The sequence below is a fragment of the Tenrec ecaudatus genome, chromosome 3, assembly GCF_050624435.1.
Source record: "Tenrec ecaudatus isolate mTenEca1 chromosome 3, mTenEca1.hap1, whole genome shotgun sequence".
In the NCBI taxonomy this organism is placed as follows: domain Eukaryota; kingdom Metazoa; phylum Chordata; class Mammalia; order Afrosoricida; family Tenrecidae; genus Tenrec; species Tenrec ecaudatus.
Genome location: NC_134532.1, coordinates 21,292,389 through 21,317,474, shown reverse-complemented (window position 1 = coordinate 21,317,474; position 25,086 = coordinate 21,292,389). Strand labels below are relative to the sequence as shown.

General features: G+C 41.4%; 1 protein-coding gene across 1 annotated transcript; it reads left to right on the top strand.

The window, feature by feature from the left end:
- Window positions 1-693: 693 nt before the first annotated feature.
- LOC142443171 (uncharacterized) lies at window positions 694-25,086 on the top strand. The gene is made up of 5 exons (XM_075544707.1): window positions 694-892; window positions 5,408-5,514; window positions 12,565-12,691; window positions 16,679-17,595; window positions 25,072-25,086. The coding sequence occupies exons 1-5, from the start codon at window positions 694-696 to the stop codon at window positions 25,084-25,086; spliced, it is 1,365 nt and encodes a 454-aa protein (XP_075400822.1).

Sequence of the window (25,086 nt, the reverse complement as noted above, 5' to 3'; positions counted from 1 at the left end):
ATGGATAAGCAGAGACATTAATAAGCACAAAAACAAGGCAAATCCAAAGAAAACAACAAAGGAAGACAAAACCAACCAAACAAACAGCAATAACAACAAAAAGTTAGCCAATGACAAAACAAGAAAAGGCTATGAATCATTCCAGGTCTATTTTTAGACTTTCAGGAATGTTTTCCAGTCGAATCTGAAGGGGTGGTATGCCACACTCTGTTCCCAAAGTCTAATTTTTGTATTCCCCAGGGTTTTTATTGCTTTGCTTCCCTTGCTGTTGCATGCCCTTATTTTTTCCCCAATGTGATGGGGTCAGATCAGACACAAGTCCCACACTGAGTCTCCAGTGTTGTCCCCATAGTGATACGGTTCAGTTAGGGACATCATGTCTTGTGTTGGGACCGGCCCTATAATCCTCTCTGTGCATTGTCTGCTGGGAGCAGCAATATTGTCCTGGGGGATTAGTAGGTCAGAATGTGTTCTTCTCACTCTCCTACCCTCTTTGTTTCTCCTGTGTGCTCTAATCAGACATGCTCCTTTCCCCAAGCTTCAGATTCAGTGCTGTCCTCTGAAGTGCCTTCTGTGGGTGGGGGTCGGGGGGAAGGGAAAGGGGAGAGTCCACATAGTTGGGATTGGGGCCAGCCCCATTATATGATTTGTAATGACTTTGAGATACTTTGATGCTTTATTAAGAATCTCAAAATGTCGGCCCCAGTCACTGAGCCGCCGCCGAGGACTCAGCAGCCTCCCCCTCGAGCCCCCTCGTTTCCCGATGCTCCATCCCCCCTGCCCGCCTTCTCCAGCCGCCGCCTTCCGCAGGCCGTTTCCACCGAGGAAAAGGAATCGTATCGTATGTCCGCTATCCAGAACCTCCACTCTTTCGACCCCTTTGCTGATGCAAGTAAGGGTGATGACCTGCTGCCTGCGGGGACAGAGTATTATATCCATATAAGAATTCAACAGCGCAACGGCAGGAAGACCCTGACCACTGTCCAAGGGATCGCTGATGACTACGACATAAAGAAGCTAGTGAAGGCCTTTAAGAAGAAATTTGCCTGCAATGGTACTGTGATTGAGCATCCAGAATATGGAGAAGTGATTCAGCTCCAGGGTGACCAGCGCAAGAACATATGCCAGTTCCTTGTAGAGATTGGACTGGCTAAGGACGACCAGCTGAAGGTTCATGGGTTTTAAGTGCTTGTGGCTCACGGAAGCTTAAGTGAGGATTTCATTGCAATGAGTAGAAAAATTCCCTCTGTCCCTTGTCACAAGTTTAAAACCTCACAGCTTGTATGATGTAACCATTTGGGGTCCACTTTTAACTTGGACTAGTGTAACTCCTTCATGCAATAAACTGAAAAGAGCCAAAAAAAAAAAAGAATCTCAAAATGTCAGTTTCTCCATGTTTCAAAAATACAACTGTCAATTATTTCAGAAATGGTAAAATCAGGTTTGGTTTGGTTTTCTCTTCACAGGAGATACTTGGGCTGGGATTCACACACATACAGTTTCAGCCTACAGTAATTTGGAAAAAAGAATTAGGATGGACAGAAACTGATTGTGTTGACTGAAGCACATCGAGGTCAGAATTTAACGACATAGTGAGACTACCGGTCCTTCTGAGATTGATTTCAACTTGTCACCGGTGTGATTTCTTTCTCCCCTGTCTTCTCAGGAAGAACATGGGCTTTTAATTTTTAGGATCTGCCCTCTAGGAAAATAAGAGGCATGCGACCTAGTTGCTGAAGTGTCCTTAAAGTGGTTCTCTACATGGGTGAATTGGGAAACTCCAAACGCAAGAGCAAACAAACACTTGGCATTCCTTGCACCTGCTCCAGTGGAAAAGACTGTCTCCCATGTACCCTGAGCTCCCTCTGCTGCCCAATTAGTGTTGTGATGCTTGAGATGTTTGACCATTAAGCCTTCATTGTGTCTCCTGGTATGTTTCCTACATTTTACATGTCAGTGTCCTCAGGTTTCATATTAAAACACATGCAGCTGGTTGAGCTATAGTGGTTGCAATGCATCAATATGTGAAAACTTAGTTGTTGCTAAGACTCATCACAAGGCTTCTGTGCCATCTAATACAGGTTGTGTTTCCCAGAGCCTTTTAGATCTAGAAACTTGATATCTTCAGACCTGGAAGCTAGACATAGCACTTTGAGACATAGCACATAGCTTTCCCAACTCATGACTGGTCTGTAGCAGGACTACCTGCACGATCACACCTAGAAATAAGGGGGAAATATAATTTAAAACCATTCTAAGATGAAAAGCACTGCTTTTGACATGAAGGTGCTTACAGGGTAGGACATTCATGTCACCAAGAAGAATCCAGAAGGGTGTCACCTCCACAGACATCTATGATTAATATGGTAAGGATGAAGGCCTAAGAAGCCTGACTTTCATGTGTGACTTGGAGCTCTGTTACCACATTTTACTGTAGGTGATTCACATGTGCTGTGCTTATGGAAGCAGAAAGAGGATGGCTCTGAGTAGGAGCAGTAATGGCCTCTAGAGGGGATTTTCCAGACCCCTGTTATGCAAGGTCAATCTCTACCCTTCATCATTTGCACTGACTGTGGACAAACAAGTCCTTCCTGAAAACCATGTGTAGATTTGTAGAAATGCAGGCAGTTGGCCTGAGGTGTGAGCCATAATGAAGGGAATTCCTGGGGATACTATTGTCCTAGGAATGTTCCACTTTCTCTCTGGGCAGCCCAGTTCTACCCTTAGGACAGAGCCCATGAGATGTGCAGGCTGTTGAGTTAAAGTGGATGGTAAAATGTTGAACATTTTTGAGTGTCCACTTTTCTTAAAAACAAAGCAAAACACTTTATTGGCACTTTTCCACTTATCATATAATTCAATACTTCAACCATATCAAGAAGAGTTGTATAATCTGTACCACAGTCAATTATAGAACAATTTCTCCCCCTCCGTAATCAGTATTCATGTAACATATTTCACATACTTGCAAAAATGTATACAACAAAACTTTCACCAGTTCAACAACTTCTACATGTGTAATTCAGTGCCATTGAGTATTCTTTTCATGTTTTACCACCATTACTATCCCCCTTCATATTGTTCTACCGTCATTAACGTTAATTCACTGCCCCCTAAGCAAAAACTCTTCCCCTTCACACATGCTAACCATAGATCAAGCTTTGCTCGCTTTCCTTCTTTTCTTTCGTTAGTAATGTTCCTGATATAACATTCATATTTCCATACTTAAAACGCTTCTAAAAAAGAATTGTAAGCCCATCATCAAAATAAGCTTAATGCTCCCTCCTGTCTCACAGATCCACTGATTGCTCCCCAATTCCCCTCCCCCTTCCTTATAAACCATTGCCTCAGTTATTGTCTCTATGGATCCACTTCTTCTTTACTTCCAAACAGGGAGACAGTAACAAAAACAATTAAAAACAAAGATAAAATGAAACATAAAGAAAAGTAATAACATAAAGATAAAAATAAGTAAGGTAGGAAACAAATAGAAAAGGTTCCTACTTCTCTTTTCCTGCCTTCCTCTTCATCTGCCTCCATGGTTGTTGTGGTAGTTGCATAATCTGTTGTCAATTTGAGAGTTAATAGTGAAGGGGTGGAGTTTAGTCTGTCAATCCGGGTGCATTTTGATGACATCATTTGAGGCGCTGAGGAGATAAATAGCTCGCCGGAGGCAGGACACAGGTTCACGCCCTGTGAGACATTCCTGAGAACAAGACACATGGAGCTACACTAGAGCCCTGGAGCTGAAAGAGCCACGTGGAGACCCCTGACAGGATTGAGATGTTTCCACCTCCACTGGATCCAAAAGACTTTCCACCCTCTGGCATGTGGTCTTCCTGCAGTTGGCATGATTGCATATGTTGCGTGAGTATGAAGAGAAATTTATAGTCTAGCATCGGATATGTGGGTTAATAACAGACTTAGGGAGTTGAACTGGACTGGGCTGGTATGCTTTCTTAATGCACAATTGCTCTTTGATATAAAGTTCTATCTTATATACATTTATGTCTATGAATTTGTTTTTCTAGTCCTCCCAGACCAATACAGTTGTAGGGTTTCACATGTTCACTTTCCAGGCACTCGGTAGAGGTACCCATGATTTATGACAAGGTGTAGCTAGATCTATCCTCTAGTTGATCATATTCTGTGTACAGGATCTTTACATGGCTCTGCTCAATACTTACCTTCATTGGAAAATCAATGAAGATAAGGGTATTACAGCAAAGTGTGGTGAAAAAAGCAGATGGTGCCAGGCTATCAATTATCTGGGGTCTTAAAGAATTGTCTTCAAACAAGCAGCCATCTAAGTGAGGTTTCAAGTAATTCCAAAATGAAGAAGCACACCAGCATGTGTGATCCAAAAATAGTGACAATTAAATTCAAATATGATGAAGGAAAAAGATTCAGAGCTCAAATTATGAACATCCAATTTGTTGAAGTGTAGGTGAACAGTGAGAACTCAAAAAAAATCTAGCTGAAGGATATCTAGGCATAGCAAACCTCTGGCAGATCCCTTTGAAAAGCTTTACTATCAGAGATGATTGTTACCTTCATCATGGTGGATTGGACCATGGCATAACGTGATAATTGGTCAGTTGACCCACCTCTTGATCCAACCAGAATTTGTCCTAAGGTAAAATATTTCTCACTTGTTCCATGACGAATTTTTTTTGCTGAACTTTAAAATATTGATGGTAGTCTTTCCTTTCTTTAAAACTCTTTATTTTAATTTTTATCTTAATATTATTATTTTCTTCTTGCTGTTTTATTTATTTATTTGTTGTTGTTTTTGGGTTTCCAAATTTGTAAAGCACAGACAGTGCAGATCCATAGAGACAATAACTGATACAATGGTCTGTTGGGCCCTTGGGGAGCAGAGGAGTAGGAAGGGTGAGGACATTTTGGGAGCAAACAATGACTGTGGGAGGGGGAGGCATTATAATAATTCATTATGATATATATGCATATATATATTTAAAAACACTTAAAATATTTAGCTATGAGAGTGTATGATATGTGAATATTATATACATCTATTTTTTAAAAAGAAAGATTAACCAGTGGTTGCCATGGGTGAAGGAGATAGGTTTGTTGATTAGGGGATGTTCATTTTATATTAGTGGTGGCGGGATAATTTTGAAAAGGATATCAATAATGGTTGTAAACATGAAGAGTATAATCAAAGACACTCAATTGTACATATATTAGTGGTTGAATTGGAGAATGTTTTGCTGTGTACATTTTGCCAAAATAAAAATGATATGAACAGCAAAGAAGAAAATTTTAATCGATATTGATAATGATTGTATGCCCCCCACTTTTTAAAAAAGAAACATCTTTATTAATACAGTATTTGATTGTCTTCTCTCTGTCAAACCATGATCCCATTTCATGTGTTACCTAGACATGTGTTACCACCCTACCAAATTGAACATCAGAGATAATGACCAAGACTTCCTGTTTTATAGCTTTGACTATATAATGAGAAATGTAAAGTATAATGAGAATTGTGTATGTGCGTGCATATATATACATATATGTTGAAAAAAATATATGAAAATCCGTGAAATCAACATTTAAATGATCCCAGACAATAAAATTTCAAAACTAGTTGATATTACACAGTAGAAAGATTGTATATATATTTGAAAGTGAGTGACTAACCTCATGAACCCGTGTGGAGTGATGGATTGCTTTTATATGGCCTTTCTGTTCACTGCTTTGTCCTTACCAATAAAAGAATGGGTAAGGCTATGCAAATAGGGTGGGGGGACACCACACACACACACACACACACACACCACACACACACACACACCCACCCCCACCCACCCCCCCACCCCTTTTTTACGGAAAGTAACACATGCTTGCATTTTGTACGGATAGGATCTAAGCATGGCGGCCTCCAGCAAAGTCTGTGAAGGGCGGGGCCGGAAGTGCGTGTATTTGGGCCTTTTGCGACCGCCGTAGTCACGCGCTGCGTTCCCGTCGCGCCGGTAGCTGTGGCGGGAGTTTGAGGAGCGTCCTGCGCACCGGCGGGGCGGTGGAGCCTTTGGGAAGTAAGTGTAAGTTGTCGGGACGACGGTGAGAGAGGAGAACAAGTGCGTTTCTGTCTCTGAAACAGGGCGAGCGACGCGCGGACGTGTGGCGTCAGGACCCGGGCTCCTGAGGGCGAGGCGGAGCAGAGAAGCTCGGTGGGCAGCAGGCGGGAGCTATGTTTTCTGGGGTCCGACGGGGAGAGCGCCCACGCACAATCGCTAGGCTGTTCTGCCCGTCAGGGCCAGAGGGCTTTGCGCCTCTCCCTGAACGACAGAATTCACTGGGTGGACAACCGTTTATAATTGTATTAGAGCTTCTTAAATTCTGAGCGCTCCAATTTGCAAAAAGTGGTGGCCTCCTTGGTTACAGATTGGGCTGCTGACTGCAAGGTCAGCAGTTCAGAAATACAAGCCACACCTGGACAGAAAAGCAGGGTTTCTACTCTTGTCTTGGGAACCCACCCGGGGCAGGTCCAACTGCTCCTAAAGGGTCGCTATAATCGGAATCCACTCGATGGCAGTCAGTGGGGTTTTAGGTTTGGGTTGCTGATGACAGTGATAACTCAGTGTCCATTTGCTGTGTTCCCACTTTGATTAAGCTGCAATTAATTTCTCTCTGATCATTAACCAAGTGTATAGATCATGTCCCCCTCCGGGGGAATGCATTAGAAAGTAGATTGCCTGCACTCCTCTGCAGCCAGCCCTCTCTGGCCTGCCTCGGTGTATGCCTGATGGAGGTCACCTTACTGAGCACAGAACAAGGGACATTGTCGAGTCTTGCCTTGACTGGCTTTGTATGAAGGTCCTGGACCAGTCTTGTAAGTTCTTCTATTGAATAAGGTATATGTCCTAGTCATGGTCCCTTTCCTGCTTCTGAAGTCCCACCTGTACCTGTGATGTATTGATCTGCCACCAGTCATGATCTGTGACATGCTTTTTGTTCTATGCCCTGTTATCCAGGGTCCAGGCTGTGAATCCTCAGGTGTTATTTTGACCTCGTGCTAGTGGTCTCCCTTATCCATCCGGTGTGTGTGTGTGTGTGTGTGTTTGTGTGTGTTTTGTTTTCTCTTACAGTTCAGTAAATCTCCTTAAATTATATTTGGCATAGGGGTAACTTTTGTACCCTAACACATAATTTGGATCCTAAATGACTCAAGATACAGTTCAATTTTGGGACAGCATCTTGACAGCCATACCTGCAGCTAAAGTGCGGCCCTGCAGCCCCTTGGCTTCTGTCCTGAATGGGCAAGTGTTACAAAGGTCTTTTAGTTCTGCAGAGAAGTGCCCACTCTGTCCCTTAGCCTCACAGACCTCTGTGTAGGTTGGCAGATCTGGTTCCCCAGATAAATACTCAGATGTATACTACTTCATGTATTAACCTCCTGCCCAGAGGCACTCAGCTCTCTTGTTCCGTGCCTTGGGAATTGCACTGCTCTGTCTCAGTCTCTTGGTTCTGCTGCCAACATGTCTGTGTTGCTGCTTCTCCCCATCACTTCCTCTTTTGTGTCACAGCTCTCTGTCTTCTACATTGAAGAGTTTCAATGCAAGAATCTGAGATCCAAAAGCCGCTACTCCTGGCTCTCTGGCTCTCTCTCATTTTTTTTTTTTTTGATGGTAGTGAGATCCCAATTTCTGTCTGAGAAATGCCTCAGTTAAACCTAACAGACGTCCAATGTGACTCATTGCCAGGTTGGGTTTTCAGGCAGTTTATTTGCATAGCCCCAAGTCTCAAGGGTAGCAATCTATTGTTTGGCAATTTTCACAATTCTCTTAAACCAAAAAAACCAAACTCATTGCCATCAAGTTAACAGTGACTCATAGCCAGCCTGTATGACAGGGTACAACTGCCCCATGTTGGTTTCCAAGACTGTCACTCTTCAGTGGACTAGAAAGCCATGTCACTCGTGAAAGAAGAAATCCCCAACTTACTTTCTAGGAGAAATTGGTGGTTTCCAACTGCTGACCTTGCTGTTAGAAGCCCAACAGTACCCACTATGCCACCAGATCTCCTTTTCCTCATTCACATTGTCAGATGACACACCCACCTAAACATTTGGAAGGAGTTAAGGGGCCATCGCAAGGAAGACGTAGAGGCAACTCATTGCATTGGGTTACTGCAAATAATGCTACAATAAAATGTTACTTGTCTTGGAGTTCAAAAGTGCACTCATTATGGGGGGACGTATACTTCTACATATATATACACATATATATGAATTTCAAAGTGTAATAGGTGATATATGTGTTTAATATGGAGCTGTGTTTTTTGACAAGTGTAAAGTGTTGGACTGCTAACCCATTAGCTGCCTGTAGTGGCTCTATAGTCTCGGAAACACTATAGAACTGTTCTTCTGTGTCCTATCGTTGCTTATATGTGTAACTCTACTTGATGGTGAGTTTTAAAGTGTTTCTAAAGTGATTGTACAATTTACAGCTCTAGAAAAACAGCTTTCAGTTTTAAATAGTTCTTTATATAGCCCATTTCAATCATCATAAAGGTTCATTGATTTGTCATTCTCCTTGAGAGTCACACAGTAAGGAATTGATATTTCATGTGCTTTGAGGTAGCGGTCCAGGTTTATTGTTTCTTATTTTTGACATGTGTATTTGATTACGCAATCTCTTTATTATAAAGTCATCTTTTATACATAGGTCTGAAAATTATGAGTTTTAGCTTTTATTGCTCATGGTATTAAGATGTTTTCTGTCACTCAATTAGGAGACCGTTAACAGTATTGGGGACTGTGTTAAGAAGACGGACAGGAACACTTACAGCATTTGGACCTAAACTACTCACATTGTATCCTCCCATCAGCCTGCAGATTTTCACCAACCAGCAGCTTAGAGGAAGAAGGAAGAAGTGCCTGGTTTGGGTATTATTATTTCTGGGATGTCCTCCTGAGAGGCTGAAATTCGTGAGCATCATTAGAGCTGATACAGAAAAGACAAACATAGAACATCCCAGTTCCTGGCAGTATTACAAGGACCAAAGAAAATGACCAAGACTCAGGTAATTCTGATGCATTTTTTCCTTTTCTGTATTACCTACTAGAAGTGTAGAAGCCTGTATAATACTGATTCAGTTCACTGGAAAGTGGAAATTTGAAGTAGTAGAAGTTAGAGATGAACTTTGACTCTGACTTCAACATTGGGATGGAGAAGATTAGGAATATGTTGATCACAGGAATAACACTAAACTACTGACATTGAACATAATACATCACTAAGGATTCTTTGGATGATATTAGCTTTCAACTGATAGTTCATTATTTTATGGCCAACCCATGAGAATCATTCAAATTTAACACTATGCTAAGTTTTTAAGGAGAAATAAGATCACTTCTTTAGGAGAGTCCATTATTCCATGGGTTTTTTTTGTCTGAGTGAGTTTCCGTAATGTTTCTTTCTGAAGGTGGTGTTGAATAATATCCCAAACTGCAGCATTCTCATTAATGCCTCTGAAATGGGCCTTGTAGGAATACTAATTTTAAAATGGTTGATGGCTTCTTACTTCCTCTAATTAGAGATGTAGGAGAGCGAACCAACCATCAGCATCAACCCTGATTCATGTGAGGCAGAACTTAAACGTAAATCTACCCTCCAATGGTTTTCCAGTTCTGACAGCAGTTATCTTTACATAGTTCTCTCCTTCGCAGATCATTATTTTTTTCAGTGGCCACATAGAAATTACATGCCAGAATCACAGGCACAAGTTTTATTAAGTAGCAAAATGTAACTTGCTAACAGAATCAATAAGATAGACATTGGGATTCATGTTAAGGAAACATGTAGGCAGATTTGCTCTTCTTCAGAGCAGGCCTGTTCTCTGTGTCCCTCTCAGACATTGTGCCTTCTGAATATAGGCTCATTTCTTGGTTCCATCTTTATCAGTTCATCTAGATCAGCTCGTTATTGAGATTGTCCTCTTGATCTTGTCGGCTTGTTCCTCGATCTTGGCTGGAAAGCTCTTTGTGGCTCTGTCACTGTGTCCCATGTGCCCTGGTCATTATCTTCATTGGTATAGATCTTGATCCATGAATATTACAGTTCATTTTGCAGGACCAGCAGTAGACCTTCCCTGTGAGGTAGAGCTTCAGGATGCTCCATGATTTGCCCTGCTGTATCTCACAAAACTAAATAGCCATCAAGTAAATAAATCCCTCTTCAAGATGTGGAAGCTGGTGAGTCCCAAATCCATAGGTCAGGTATCACTCTGGAGCAGTGGTTCTCAACCTTCCTAATGCCGCAACCTTTTAATACAGTTTCTCACATTGTGACCCCAAATCATAAAATTATTTTTGTTATTACTTCATAAGTATAATTTTGCTACAGTTATGAATCATACTGTAAGCAGGATGTGTTTTCATTGTTACAAATTGACCGTAATTAAAGCATAGTGATTAATCACAAAACAATATGTAATTATATGTTGTGAAATATTTCTTTCTAATGACAAAAAATGAAATTTTGTTTTGAAGCATGTGTAGCATGGGTAATAGTCTTCACACCCGGTACTCATATGTGGGCGTATCTGCATGTGAGTGGACTTGCCTGAATAACGATAGAGGAGTGGTATCTTGGTTCCTAAGACCATTGGAAATATGTGTGTTCCAATGGTCTTTGGCGACCCCTGTGAAAGTGTCATTCGACCCCCAAAGGGGTTAAGTGCCATAGATTGAGAACCGCTGTTCTGGAAACTTCTCATTGATGTGTTTGCGAAGGCTGATGAACCAGATCACCAGGACAACAGTACACTGCCGCACAAGGTGAAGTTGTTGAATCTGGTCCGATAATAGGTTGCAGGGGCTGAGGAACCCAAATGGGAAGGTCACACAGCAAGCTGTTGACTCATGGAGTGGAGGAAGCTCTCAAGTAAGTTCACACAGGCGGCTCGCAGTTGTCATTCAAAGAAATGGCTCATGAATTTCTGGAAGCTGCAAATCCCTAATCCATGGGTTCCTTCTGAACTGTGTGGCTGCAGGGGCAAACAAACCCAAATCAACAGCTCAGATGACAGGCTAATGCCTCACTGTCTCCTCTCAAACCCTGCCTGCAGGCAGTTCTCTCTCTCCCTCTTAATAAGATGGCTTCTTGGGCCAACCTAGCACCTTCCCTGCCTAGGCAAGATTAGGAAGGCTCCAGAGATCCACCCAACAGAACTAGGAGGGGCCCCTTGGGGAGCATGTGGTGAAAGATGGCAAGTTCAAGAGGACCTTGTAATTAAAGTTAAGGTAATTCGGTCCAAAGGTGGCTGAGGAGAATTGGTCCTAAGGTTGTCAAGAGGAGCTTGTCCTAAGGTGGCCTTTAAGAGCTTAGAAAGTTGTTCTGCACTCAGGAAGGGAGATTATGTCTATGAACATTCTGATCTTGGTTCTGAGTTATGGCTTCTTTTTCCTGATCCCGAGTTGTACCTTGTTCATTAATAGACCACTTTTATCTATTGAGTGTTGTGTGACCACAGCAACAGATTATCAAACCCGTAAGTGAGACAGAGTGGTGTGGAAGGACTGACTTTTTTTAGTGTTGACAAAAAATGTTGGAGAGGTGAGGTATGTTTGACCTCCGCCATCTGCCCTATTCCTGATACTTATTGCCACTGAAGGTACCGAGCCTCTTATAATGGTGATGCCGGTAGAAACCCTAATTCCATTTAATAACAAGCAGGTGTTTATCTACTTTGTGTGATTATAAAGCTGAACTATTGCTAGAACATTCAGATAATGTCACTGGAGCTCAAAATTCTAATTTTATGAGTGGGTGCATTATTTTCGGACACTGGGGTCCCCAACACTCCAAAAGTGATCCTCAGGAGTGACATTGCAATTGTGGGAAATATTAAAAGACAGAGAGCAGACAGCCGGACACAGGGGCTCTCTTCCCATGTCAGGCCTGAGAGAGTGAATATATTTTCCAATGGGTATATATAATGGAGCTTACAGACCTTTCCATAAGGCATTCGTGTCATGCAGTTAGCATGTACATAGTTAATGGGTCATATCTTAAGCGGGTAAGATTATAAACAAGCAAGATGCTGAGTTACCATCTTGACCTAGTGTTAGTTGACTTCAAACCGGCCCTGTGCCCTCTCCAGGGATTTCCTGCATTTATGTTGGGCTGGCTCTAGAGCCTGATTGTTCAGACCTACAGATAACTTTCAGGCATAATTAAGTAGCCAGGCACAGAAATGATTCATTTACTATGGGAGCTTCTTTAAATCTGCTCCTTAATGTACAGCTAGCTATTGTTGGGGGCACATTATTTGACCTGGAGAATGTATATTTGAAAACATTTATTTCTCAGAACACTGGAGATCTTTCTAAAAATAGGCCTAGTTTTCTGGGCCGATGGTCGTGAATGTAGAAATAAGGTAAGTATATTGTCTACCATGTCCTCAGTTAATGACACATTATGGAATGAGCTACCACAATAGTTTTTATTACTGTTTTGCTTTCTTTACTGTAAGATATATTTTTAAAATCTTCAAATGTAAAATACTCCATTAAATAAACTCCCCTTACTACAGGAACCACTGACATTCAACGATGTGGCTGTGAAGTTCACCCGGGAGGAATGGCAGCTCCTGAACCCTGCTCAGAAAACCCTATATAAGGATGTGATGTTGGAGAACTATCACAACCTGGTTTCCATTGGTGAGAAGAAGTCTCAAGTCATTGACCTCGTCACTGGCTTTTCCTGTCTTATGTGTTAAAAACTTTGCGGTGTTTGTGGTATTCTCAAAGAGGTAGATTCTCATTGCATTGTCTCATCCTAGGTTAGTGGGTTAGGTCTTCTACCCTTGAGAGAACACTATTTACTTTGTTCCTTTGAACGTTATTTTCCTAGAAATACAAAAGTGCATGCTTTGCAAACTTTACGTTAATGTTGGTGTGTAGGATTCTGTAATTTCTCATAACAGGTTATCTACTTGTCACCCCAGAAGCTTTCTCTCAATTGGAACAAGAGAACTGTGTTTGGTATTAGAAGCAAACTATAGTGGAATTTTCTCAGATGCGTTGTCAAAATACCTTAAGGGGAATTGGTGGGGTAGTTGATTGAACAGGGAGAAGGCCTCCTATCTATGATAGGGGTCCGAAAGTGCTACTTTGAATGTGAGAGTTCACTTGTCCAAGATGTTGAGAGAAGTACACCTGTAGCTCTAATGAGATTAGATTTCCATTTTCTTGTTTTATACTATTGTATGTTTGCTTCCATAATTTTCTTTAACATTCTGAAATTTTCCCTTCTTTTATGTTTCCACTTTACTATGAAAATCTTTCTTGCATACCTCTCCAAACAGAGAACTCTGAATTTGTAACTGTCCTCTGAATACAGCACATTCCTCCCATACTGAGTCAGAATGGATTGCCATTTGCAGTATGCAGCACCATCTTGAATCTTGAGCTCCCACCATAAACGGGTCTCCTTTCTGCTTCCTTAGCTTCCCCCCTTGGAGTTTCTTTAAAGGTTTTGGTGTCCATTTTCTCATTTGTTGCCCTGTTCCTTTAAACTTTTCTTCATGTAGATGATATCAGTTCTTTTTTTGTTTTCTTAGAGAGATGGTCAAATTGCCTTCTCTGCTGGAATTCTTTAACAGACATGTTTCTCCATATTTTATTCCTCTTGTTAAAACACATTTATGACTTCTGTTATTTTTAGGTATTTAAAATCGTCTTCCTAGCAAGAAAATTGTTATCAGCTTAGAACATACTTTAGCACCGTACCTTCAATATTTTTGTACCTGTAAGATTTTTATTTTAAGTTGTCTATACCTCTAGTAATTTTCTAAGTGGAAAGGGCATTTTTAACATCGTGTATTCTTGCTTTTTTCATTACGCACATGTCTGCTGTAGATCCCTTAGTATACAGTTTGCCTTCCTTAGGCCCACTACTTCTTAACAGGTCCAATACACGACAGATGACCGTTGCTGCTTGTAAAGAACATTTTTGCAAGATATTCCAATAGATTTTATTAGTTATTCAAACAATGCATAGTATATTCAATATTGCTCTCTTTTCTGTCTTTTGAGTAGCCTTTTGGTTTCCATATGGAAGTTGGCTTTCATGTCATCGCACATCCCATCTGGTTTCTGTCATTAGTCTTCAGTCAGTCTTTTATTCCCCAAGTTTATTCTTTACATAGTCTCTAAACTTTGTGCTCTAGCTACTTTGGATAGCTTCTACTTGGATTTGAGCAATTTATGATCTGTTCCATAGTTAACCCATGGGCGTGTTTTGACTAATAAAGCATCTCCACCATTTTTTTCTTTAGATGTGGTTGATTTGATTTTCATTTGTTCCATTCCGAAAGATCCATATGTGTAGTTTCCATTTCTGGTGTTTAATAAGGAATTTGCTATGAATTCATCATTAGTCTCAAAATTTTATCAGTAAACTTGCGCGTCATCTCTATTACTAAGATCACATTTTCCAACTACTGATACTTTCCCCAAATTTTACATTCATCAGTGTACATGATTGTATGGTTGATCAATGTCAGGCTGAAAAATTCATGTAAATTGTGCAGTATATTTTTAAAAATATTTTATTGGGAGCTCTTATAGATATCATAACTTCCAGTAGTTCAATTACATGGAGCAGTACTGTACAATTGCTACCACAGTACATTTTCTTCTTAAATTCCTTGATGTCAGCTCTCCTTTAACCCCTCTCCCCTCAATTTCTTTATTGTGGAAAACAGAACCTGGATGAAAGTGTGATCAGCCTTATCTCTACACTCCTGACCATAGGGCTTGGGAGACCAGTACTAGTGTTGGAAGAAAACTTCCACAAGCTCCAAAGCTTGAACTGCTAATGCACAATCTTCAGATAGAGTTTTCCCCAGAACTGTCCTCCAGTAAGATGTTAGTGTACAGCTGCTACAGGCGCCTGACTTCTTGCTACTCAGCTGAAAGATGCCTAGCTTTAAAAGCAATCAGGTTCCCTTTGTTGCTGTCACTTAAGGAATCAACTATCCCTTTGTCTCTTTAATGCCCCCTGGATTGGTCCTAAGGGACAGTTGTGTAATTGAAGGGCAGATATAAATAGGTTTTGTATTCTTTCACCAGTTTATGTAAACTCAGGGCATGCAGCTCCCATCCCCACTCACCGCCCCCCCACCCCACCCCCGCCTACACACACACAGGCAGACACCTACCTACCTAACAAGGTAGGCGGGATCTTTACCCTGGGGATCCCTGAAATAATTGGATGAGCAACTTAAGACCAGTGCTGAGGGTAGCTGGAGTAGAGTAACTGTCTCCTGAGCAGGGAGAACAATACCAACAACATGTCTGCTTTCGTAGTTAAAGCTGCTGGCAGATAGTAATTAGTCATATGCTTGTATGAAGTATCATTAAGGTAGCACTATAATGAGAGGGTATTGTGGGGATGATTTTTAATTGAGAGAATGTGACTGGGACTCTTCTCCAACTTACAAATCTGAATGCTTCTGCGTTTGCTTTAATTGGTGCACAAAACTAAATAACACTTGTACTAAATGGTCTTGCTTGCAGGCATATGAATATTAGCCTACCACTGACAAAATTATACATCAGGGAAGATATTGCGGTGTTCTTTTGGATAATGAATGTGATGCCAATCTTCTTGAATTTGTCAATCTCAGCCTTATAAACCACTTGATTATCTAGTTAAGAAGAGCTAGTACCAGTCTATTAAAGTTGAATAATACATACACTATCAATTTTTTACCATTCCGTTTTGTCTTGACAACTTGCAAATTTTTCATTATAATATTGCATGTATGCCATTTTCCAATTATTAGAGGATATTTGCAGCTATTTTTTCTCATTTTCAGTTATGCCATGTCAAGCACTGAAGGTCCCCAAAGCTCTTCCTCCATCCACATCATTACTGTTGACTGTACTTTGAGGATTCAGTATTTCCTCAGTGTTATTTCATTGCCATCAAACCTGAGGGGTCCATGTTTGATCACCAGGTCTTCCTCGCCGTCCCTATTTCTGGAGATTCCACTAAGACCTGTGCACCATGGATGGCCCTGCTTGTCTTTGAAACACTGGGTGGCAGTGCTTCTGGCATCACAGCAACCTGCACGCCACCACAGGACAGCACTGTAAGATGAGTGCTGTGAGCTAGAATACAGGCTCCATAAACATAAAGAATGTGTTTCTGTTCCATAATCCTTTTCATATATACCTGTAAAAATGGTTTTCTCCCAAGTAGAATATTCAGCATGTTTCACATTCCCAATTTTGTCTAGTACTTAATTGTTTTTCAGTTAGATTGATGCAATGAAAAATCTAACCTCTACCAACTGGAATTAGCAAGTCTTATCAGTCCTGTGGTCTATTGGTCTCATGTCTTCCTTCTGTTATGTTTGTTGTATGTATTCATGTACCTCTTTAAGCAAATATCAAATCTGTGTCCATTTATCACTTTCATATCCAACCTGATTTCTATAATAACTATTTTTATCATTTGGATTGTTTACATGTTTGTATTTCGTTCAATGGGCAATAAACATTAAGCATAGTGTTTTATTTATATTCATATAAGAGGGTTGTCACTAAAGATCTACTTTGTATCAATGCGTATTTTAAGGGCTGTATTGTAAACCAATATGTTGAAAATAGTCAATGTTCTGTTCTGTTCTTTTATAGGAATCCAGGAAGATGATGATCATTTGCTTGAGCACTTACAATGTGAAAGATGCATGGACAGAATAGAACAATGCTATAAATTTAATACCTATTCTCAGCATAAAAATAATTTTCCTCCAAAGGAAGCTTACGAGATGTTTGAATTACATGAAAAAATTGTAAAATCAGATTTAATCATTCTAGAATTAAATCAGAACAGAAGCAACAAAATACAGAAGTCAGTTGTGCTCAGTGAAGATGAGAAAACTTTTCTCCACATTGAACAAGAGCAATTTTGTACTGAAAGAAAATTCCCTGAGTGTGAACCACCCAGGCTCATGAAGTCACAATGCATTCAGCATCAGGAGTCTGATGAACTTGAGAAACCACACGCAGGCGATAAATGTGGGACAACCTCCATCGAGGACTCTGAATGCAGTCAGCGTGGGCAAAAACTCAAGAAAGTGTTCACACTCAATGAGCATTATCAAAAAAGTCACAAAGGACAAAAGCTATATAAATGTTTGCAATGTGGGAAAACTTTCCACAGTGTGTCATACCTCAAGGGACATCAGGAATCTCATGTGGCAGGCATGTCCTATGTATGCAGTGAATATGGGAAAGGCTTCACCAAGAAGAGTGATCTCACTGCTCATCAGCAAACTTATACTGGAGAGAAACCCCATGTATGTTGTGAATGTGGCAAAGGCTTTAACCAGAAGAGTTCTCTCACTTTTCATCGGCGAACTCATACTGGAGAGAAACCCCACATATGTGGTGAATGTGGAAAAGCTTTTATCAGGAAGTGTATGCTTACTGTTCATCAGCAAACTCATACTGGAGAGAAATCCTATGTATGTGGTCAATGTGGAAAAGCCTTTCTCAGGAAGGATGGTCTCACGGGTCATCAGCGAATTCATACTGGACAGAAACCCCATGTATGTGATGAATGTGGCAAAGGCTTTATCCAGAAGGCTTCTCTCACTGTTCATCAGCGAAATCATACTGGAGTGAAACCCCATGTATGTGGTGAATGTGGAAAAGCCTTTATCAGGAAGACTTTTCTCACTGTTCATCAGCGAACTCATACTGGAGAGAAACCCCATGTATGTGGTGAATGTGGAAAAGCTTTTATCAGAAAGGGTAAACTTACTGAGCATCAGCGAGCTCATACTGGAGAGAAATCCTTTGTATGTGGTCAATGTGGAAAAACCTTTCTCAGGAAGGATGGTCTCACTCTTCATCAGCGAACTCATACTGGAGAGAAACCCCATGTATGTGGTGAATGTGGAAAAGGCTTTATCCAGAAGACTTCTCTCACTGTTTATCAGAGAACTCATACTGGAGAGAAACCCCATGTATGTGGTGAATGTGGAAAAGCCTTTACCTTGAAGTGTACTCTCACTATTCATCAGCGAACTCATACTGGAGAGAAACCCCATGTATGTGGTGAATGTGGAAAAGCTTTTATCAGAAAGAGTAAACTTACTGAGCATCAGCGAGCTCATACTGGAGAGAAACCCCATGTATGTGGTGAATGTGGAAAAGGCTTTAACCGGAAGAGTTCTCTCACTTTTCATCGGCGAACTCATACTGGAGAGAAACCCCACATATGTGGTGAATGTGGAAAAGCTTTTATCAGGAAGTGTATGCTTACTGTTCATCAGCAAACTCATACTGGAGAGAAATCCCATGTATGTGGTCAATGTGGAAAAGCCTTTCTCAGGAAGGATGGTCTCACGGGTCATCAGCGAATTCATACTGGACAGAAACCCCATGTATGTGGTGAATGTGGCAAAGGCTTTATCCAGAAGGCTTCTCTCACTGTTCATCAGCGAAATCATACTGGAGTGAAACCCCATGTATGTGGTGAATGTGGAAAAGCCTTTATCAGGAAGACTTTTCTCACTGTTCATCAGCGAACTCCTACTGGAGAGAAACCCCATGTATGTGGTGAATGTGGAAAAGCTTTTATCAGAAAGGGTAAACTTACTGAGCATCAGCGAGCTCATACTGGAGAGAAATCCTTTGTATGTGGTCAATGTGGAAAAACCTTTCTCAGGAAGGATGGTCTCACTCTTCATCAGCGAACTCATACTGGAGAGAAACCCCATGTATGTGGTGAATGTGGAAAAGGCTTTATCCAGAAGACTGCTCTCACTGTTCATCAGCGAACTCATACTGGAGAGAAACCCCATGTATGTGGTGAATGTGGAAAAGCCTTTACCTTGAAGTGTACTCTCACTATTCATCAGCGAACTCATACTGGAGAGAAACCCCATGTATGTGGTGAATGTGGAAAAGCTTTTATCAGAAAGAGTAAACTTACTGAGCATCAGCGAGCTCATACTGGAGAGAAACCCCATGTATGTGGTGAATGTGGAAAAGGCTTTAACCGGAAGAGTTCTCTCACTTTTCATCGGCGAACTCATACTGGAGAGAAACCCCACATATGTGGTGAATGTGGAAAAGCTTTTATCAGGAAGTGTATGCTTACTGTTCATCAGCAAACTCATACTGGAGAGAAATCCCATGTATGTGGTCAATGTGGAAAAGCCTTTCTCAGGAAGGATGGTCTCACGGGTCATCAGCGAATTCATACTGGACAGAAACCCCATGTATGTGGTGAATGTGGCAAAGGCTTTATCCAGAAGGCTTCTCTCACTGTTCATCAGCGAAATCATACTGGAGTGAAACCCCATGTATGTGGTGAATGTGGAAAAGCCTTTATCAGGAAGACTTTTCTCACTGTTCATCAGCGAACTCCTACTGGAGAGAAACCCCATGTATGTGGTGAATGTGGAAAAGCTTTTATCAGAAAGGGTAAACTTACTGAGCATCAGCGAGCTCATACTGGAGAGAAATCCTTTGTATGTGGTCAATGTGGAAAAACCTTTCTCAGGAAGGATGGTCTCACTCTTCATCAGCGAACTCATACTGGAGAGAAACCCCATGTATGTGGTGAATGTGGAAAAGGCTTTATCCAGAAGACTGCTCTCACTGTTCATCAGCGAACTCATACTGGAGAGAAACCCCATGTATGTGGTGAATGTGGAAAAGCCTTTACCTTGAAGTGTACTCTCACTATTCATCAGCGAACTCATACTGGAGAGAAACCCCATGTATGTGGTGAATGTGGAAAAGCTTTTATCAGAAAGAGTAAACTTACTGAGCATCAGCGAGCTCATACTGGAGAGAAACCCCATGTATGTGGTGAATGTGGAAGAGGCTTTATCCAGAAGCCTTCTCTCACTGTTCATCAGCGAACTCATACTGGACAGAAACCACATAAATGTAGTGAATGTGGCAAAAGCTTCATTCGTAAAGGAAATCTCAAAACTCATCTACAAATTCACAGGAGAAAAACCCTATGTATGTGGTGAGTGTGGCAAAGGGTTTATCCAGAAGACTTCTATCACTGTTCATCGGTGAACTCATACTGGTGAGAAATCCCATGTATGTAGTCAATATGGAAAAGCCTTTCTCAGAAGAATGCACACACTGTTTATCGGCGAACTCATACTGGAGAGAAACCCCATATAAGTAGTGAATGTGGCAAAAACTTCATTCATGAAGGAAATTTGAAAACTCATCTATAAATTCACAGGAGAAAAACCCTATGTAGGTGGTGATTGTGGTAAAGCTTTCAGCCAGATGCAATGCCTTACAGCACATCAGAGATTTCACAAGGAAAGAAGCCCTTTGCTTGAATTAAATGGAACATCAAATGGAACATCTTATATGTGGACGTCAGATCTCATTAAACATGAGAAATTTTCTACAAGAAAACCTTTCATTGGTGTTACTGTAATAAAGTTTTAAAAACAAAGGAAGAGGTGCTGGAGTTTGTCCTGAGCCAAGTGTGTGAACGGACAGTTGTGGCTTACCACATGGGTACCCATGTTATGTGTTGCTGTCCCTCTACTGACATGGCCCACCATTTTGGGGGCAGATGACTTTCCAGACTTCCACAGAATGTATGCTCTTCCAGCTTTCAGTGCCTGAAAGAGAGCTGAACCTGGTGTTTTTGGATAACAGATGTACCAACCAGTAGAGTGCCCACCTAGTTGCCAGTTGTGCCTGCCGCACTTGCATGTTTTTTGTTACCTTCCCCTCCTGCCGGAGACAGCACAGAGTTACCATAAAATAAAAATAAAGAAAAGAGAGGATGTGTGGGAACAATTCATCCTGAGGATGAATGGACCACAGTGAGCTTCAACCTCCACAACCCTGAGATAAGAACTAGATGGTGCCTAGCTTCCACTGCTAATTACTCTAAAGGGATCACAAAAGAGGGTCCTGATTTGAGTGGGAGAAGAAAGTGGAACAAACCAAAATCATAAAATAGATCAGGCTTACTGATCTGATGTAGACTTGGAATCCCCAGATTATGTCCTCTGGTGACTCTTCACTCTTGGATCTGTACTCACTCCTCTGACTCAGATTTCAGCCCAACAATTTACAGGCTCAGAGGGGAAGAATTACATCTGAGAGGTATACACTCCTTAGAACAATCAACTATACTAAATCAAAAGGACAGCATTTGCTTATGGATAAGAACTTTTGAAAACAAGAAGGAATAGGAAAGAAGGATGAATAATATAAAAACACAAGGAGGGCTGAAGTGGGAAGAAGGTTGGTATGTCTCAGGAATTGCAATCAATGTATGAATGTGGCAACCACATACATGTGGTTTCTCTTCAATTTACTCTGTAAAGTTTTGAATCATAAAAAAGTTTTTTAAAAAATTGAAGAGCTCATGTCTCATCAATGCTTTCTTGTAGGGTAGTTACCAGGTAGCTGTAATGAGTGTGTAACAAACTTTTACCTGTGTTTCTAAGTTTTCTTGACGTAAATCTACAAAATGTAAAAGCCTTAAATTCAGTCGAGATGGGAAACTCTCCACTGGTAGTCATATGACATCACATACCAGTGATGTCACGCAGAAGGAAATTTCTGGCAATATACTGACTTCGCAAATACCTCCTTAGTTTCTCTCTGTCAGTAAACTACATTAGGATTTTAACCTCTAAGTCCACTGCACTTGGAAAAAGTAGCAGAAAGGGCACAAGCTCAAGGAAGTATAATCTACAGACATAGCTATTTATATAGATTTTGATATTGAGATATATACCACAGTAAAATACTGGTAAAAAAAAATCTGGCTCAAAGACAATAAAGATATTCCACAGGGTTTAGGCTGCTTTCTTTACTGAGGAAAGGGGAAGTATTTAAATCAGGCTATTCGGAAGGCTTGCTCTACCTGAACTTTGCACATACATTACGGTTACTGTAGTCAGAACAGAGTGGTACTGGCTTAATGACAGATATTCAGACCAATGTAAAAAAGCCGAAGACCAGAAATAAAAACATCAGCATACAGGCAACTTATCTTTGATAAGGGCCCCAAAAATATTAAATGGGAAGCAGATCGCATCTTCAATAAATGGTGCCAGAAAAAATGGATATCTACCTGCAGAAAAATGAAGCAAGACCCTTACCTCACTTTGTACTTTTTCTTTTGAATTCATGTTTTTTGAGAATTTGTTAATAATTATTTGTTTCCTAACACTAGTATTGGCATAGACAATATTTTTTTAGGGTGTTCTAAGAGGAAATTATCGCACAATGTGCACTAGTGAGTATTCATTAGAATGAAAAAATTCAAGATATATCTGAGGGTGTGGACAAAATTTGAGACTCAACATGATCATTTTTTTACTGCATTAAATATTTTTAACTTTGACAACAAATGGCAGTAGGTAGTATCTGGATTGTAAACTGAGGTCTGAGCAATACATAGTGCTCTGAAATCTGCCTGGTGAAAGATAGACAAAACCCATTCCAATGAAAAGAAGGCATGGTCAGATGCATGAAGATTCCCTAGACTCTATGCACAGTGGTCCCTGGAGAAGTGCTGACAAGGTAGGGAAACCACAATTTCTGATAGTAAAGCCTCACTGCCTTCATTCCCTTGTCTCTGCTGAAACCGAGTTTGTCTGTGCTCACAATGACCTCCCATCACTGTGTATCTTGCACAGTAATACATGGCTGTGCTCTCAGGATTCACAGAGCTCAGTTTTTAAATAAACATGGCTCTGGGCAGTGTCCCTGGTGATGCTGACTCAGTACTGGAGAGCTGGATTATACTTCGTGCCCCCCATTCTCCCATATTATCCCAATCCACTCCAGACCCTTTCCTGGAGTCTGGTGGACTCAGGTCACATGATAGCTGGTTAAAGAGAATCTAGAGACAGCACAAGTGAGAGACAGGGTCTGTGAGGGCATCACTAGTCCAGGGCCTGACTCTTGTAGCTGCACCTGGGCCTGTACAGCTGGGGATAGAGAGAAACACAGTGAGTCATGTGCTTGGATGCTGCACTCCCAGACTTCATGTCTGACTCCCTGAACCACTCACCTCCCTGAGTTGCCAGAAAGAGGAAAACCCACACATGCTTCTTGTTCATGTGGATAAGATCCGTGACACCCAGAAAATGCTCTCCTGGTGAGAAGGAATATGAATTTAAGTCCATGCGTGCTGTGGTTTCATTTGGGTTCTAGTCAGGCATTTGCGTGTGGGAGGTGAATGGTATGTAAAGGTAGAAAGGGCTGAATGGGGTCCCTGCCTCTGGCACTCACACTAGAAAAGCGATGCTGGTGGAGTCCTTGGGAGAACACAGCCCTCTCTGAGGTCTTCACTCTACCAGTCATGCGGACAGCTGTGCAGATTTTAAGTTGAATGTAGCTTTACATCCATTACCATCAGAAGTACACAGATGATCTGGTGAAATTAAAGACAGTCTCTATCCTTACCAAGCAATGGAATCAAGACTAAGCCTACCTGAATCTTGTCATTCCTTTGCCCATGTAGGGCAACAAGTATATGTCATCCCTAAAACTCCTTTCCCCTATAACGTTCCAGAATATTTGGGAAGGGATAAAAGACACTTTGTTATATTCTATATTTAATATTGGAATAAAAGTGTTTCCTAACAAGTTTATTTGTGGGGTTACAGGAACCCACAGAAATCAAAAGAAGGTCGTTTTTCTTCCCATGGATTAGTACCCTATGTGGGTGATGGGTATTCTGAGCCCCCTGCTGACAGCAACCCATCACATACAGGAGAGGTGTTTCCTGGGCTTACACTGTCTTCCAACTTCTGTGGGGCACACAGTAACATTTTCTCTGGTCATAAGCATTCAGACGATTGGTCAGGAGTGTTACCTGGAGTTGTCTCTGCCGATTTCCAAACACGGGGAGTGGAGCTTCCATAGTGGTCAGCACAGCAGCTTTAACTGCAGTCTCTATCCAGGCTCCTGTGGGGCCTTAGCACCCCTGCAAGTCAACTTTCTCCCTGAGGTTATTATTTTTTAAACATTTTATTAGGGGCTCATATAATTCTTATAATCCATACATATAAATACATCAATTGTATAAAGCACATCTGTACATTCTTCACCCTAATCATTTTCAAAGCATTTGCTCTCCATTTAAGCCCTTTGCATCAGGACTTTTTTTTCCCCCTCCCTCCCTGCTCCCGCCTCCCTCAGGAGCCCTTGATAATTTATGGATTATTATTTTGTGATATCTTGCCCTATCCGGCGTCTCCCTTCACCTCCTTTTCTGTTGTCCGTCCCCCAGGGAGGAGGTCACATGTAGATCCTTGTAATCGGTCCCCCCTTTCCAACCCACTCACCCTCTACACTCCCAATATCACCCCTCACACCCCTGGTCCTTAAGGTATCATCCACCCTGGATTCCCTGTGCCTCCAGCTCCTATATGCACCCGTGTACAACCTCTGCTCTATCCAGACTTGCAAGGTAGAATTGGGATCATGGTAGTTGGGGGGAGGAAGCATTTAAGAACTGGGGGAAAGATGTATTCTTCATTGGTGCTACATCGCACCCTGACTGACCCATCTCCCCTAGACCCCTCTGTGAGGGGATCACCAGTGGCCGACATAAGGGCTTTGGGTCTCCACTCTGCACTTCTCCCTTCATTCACTATGGTAAGATTTTTTCTTTTTATGATGCCTTATACCTGATCCCTTTTGCCACCTCGTGCTTGCACGGACTGGTGTGCTTCTTCCATGTGGGCTTTGTTGCTTCTGAGCTAGATGGCCGCTTGTTCACCTTCAAGCCTTTAAGACCCCAGACACTATCTCTTTTGATAGCCAGGCAACATCAGCTTCCTTAACCGTATTTACTTGTTCACACATTTTGGCTTCAGCAGTTGTGTCGGAGGGGGGAGCACCATAGAATGCCAATTTAGTAGAATAAAGTATTCATGCATTGAGGAAGTGCTTGAGTAGAGGCCCAAGGTCCTTCCGCCACCTTAATACTAAAACTATAAATATAGACACACAGATCTATTTCCCCATCCTTGAGGTTATTTTTATCTCTGATTCCTCAGTGTGAAAAGCTTTAG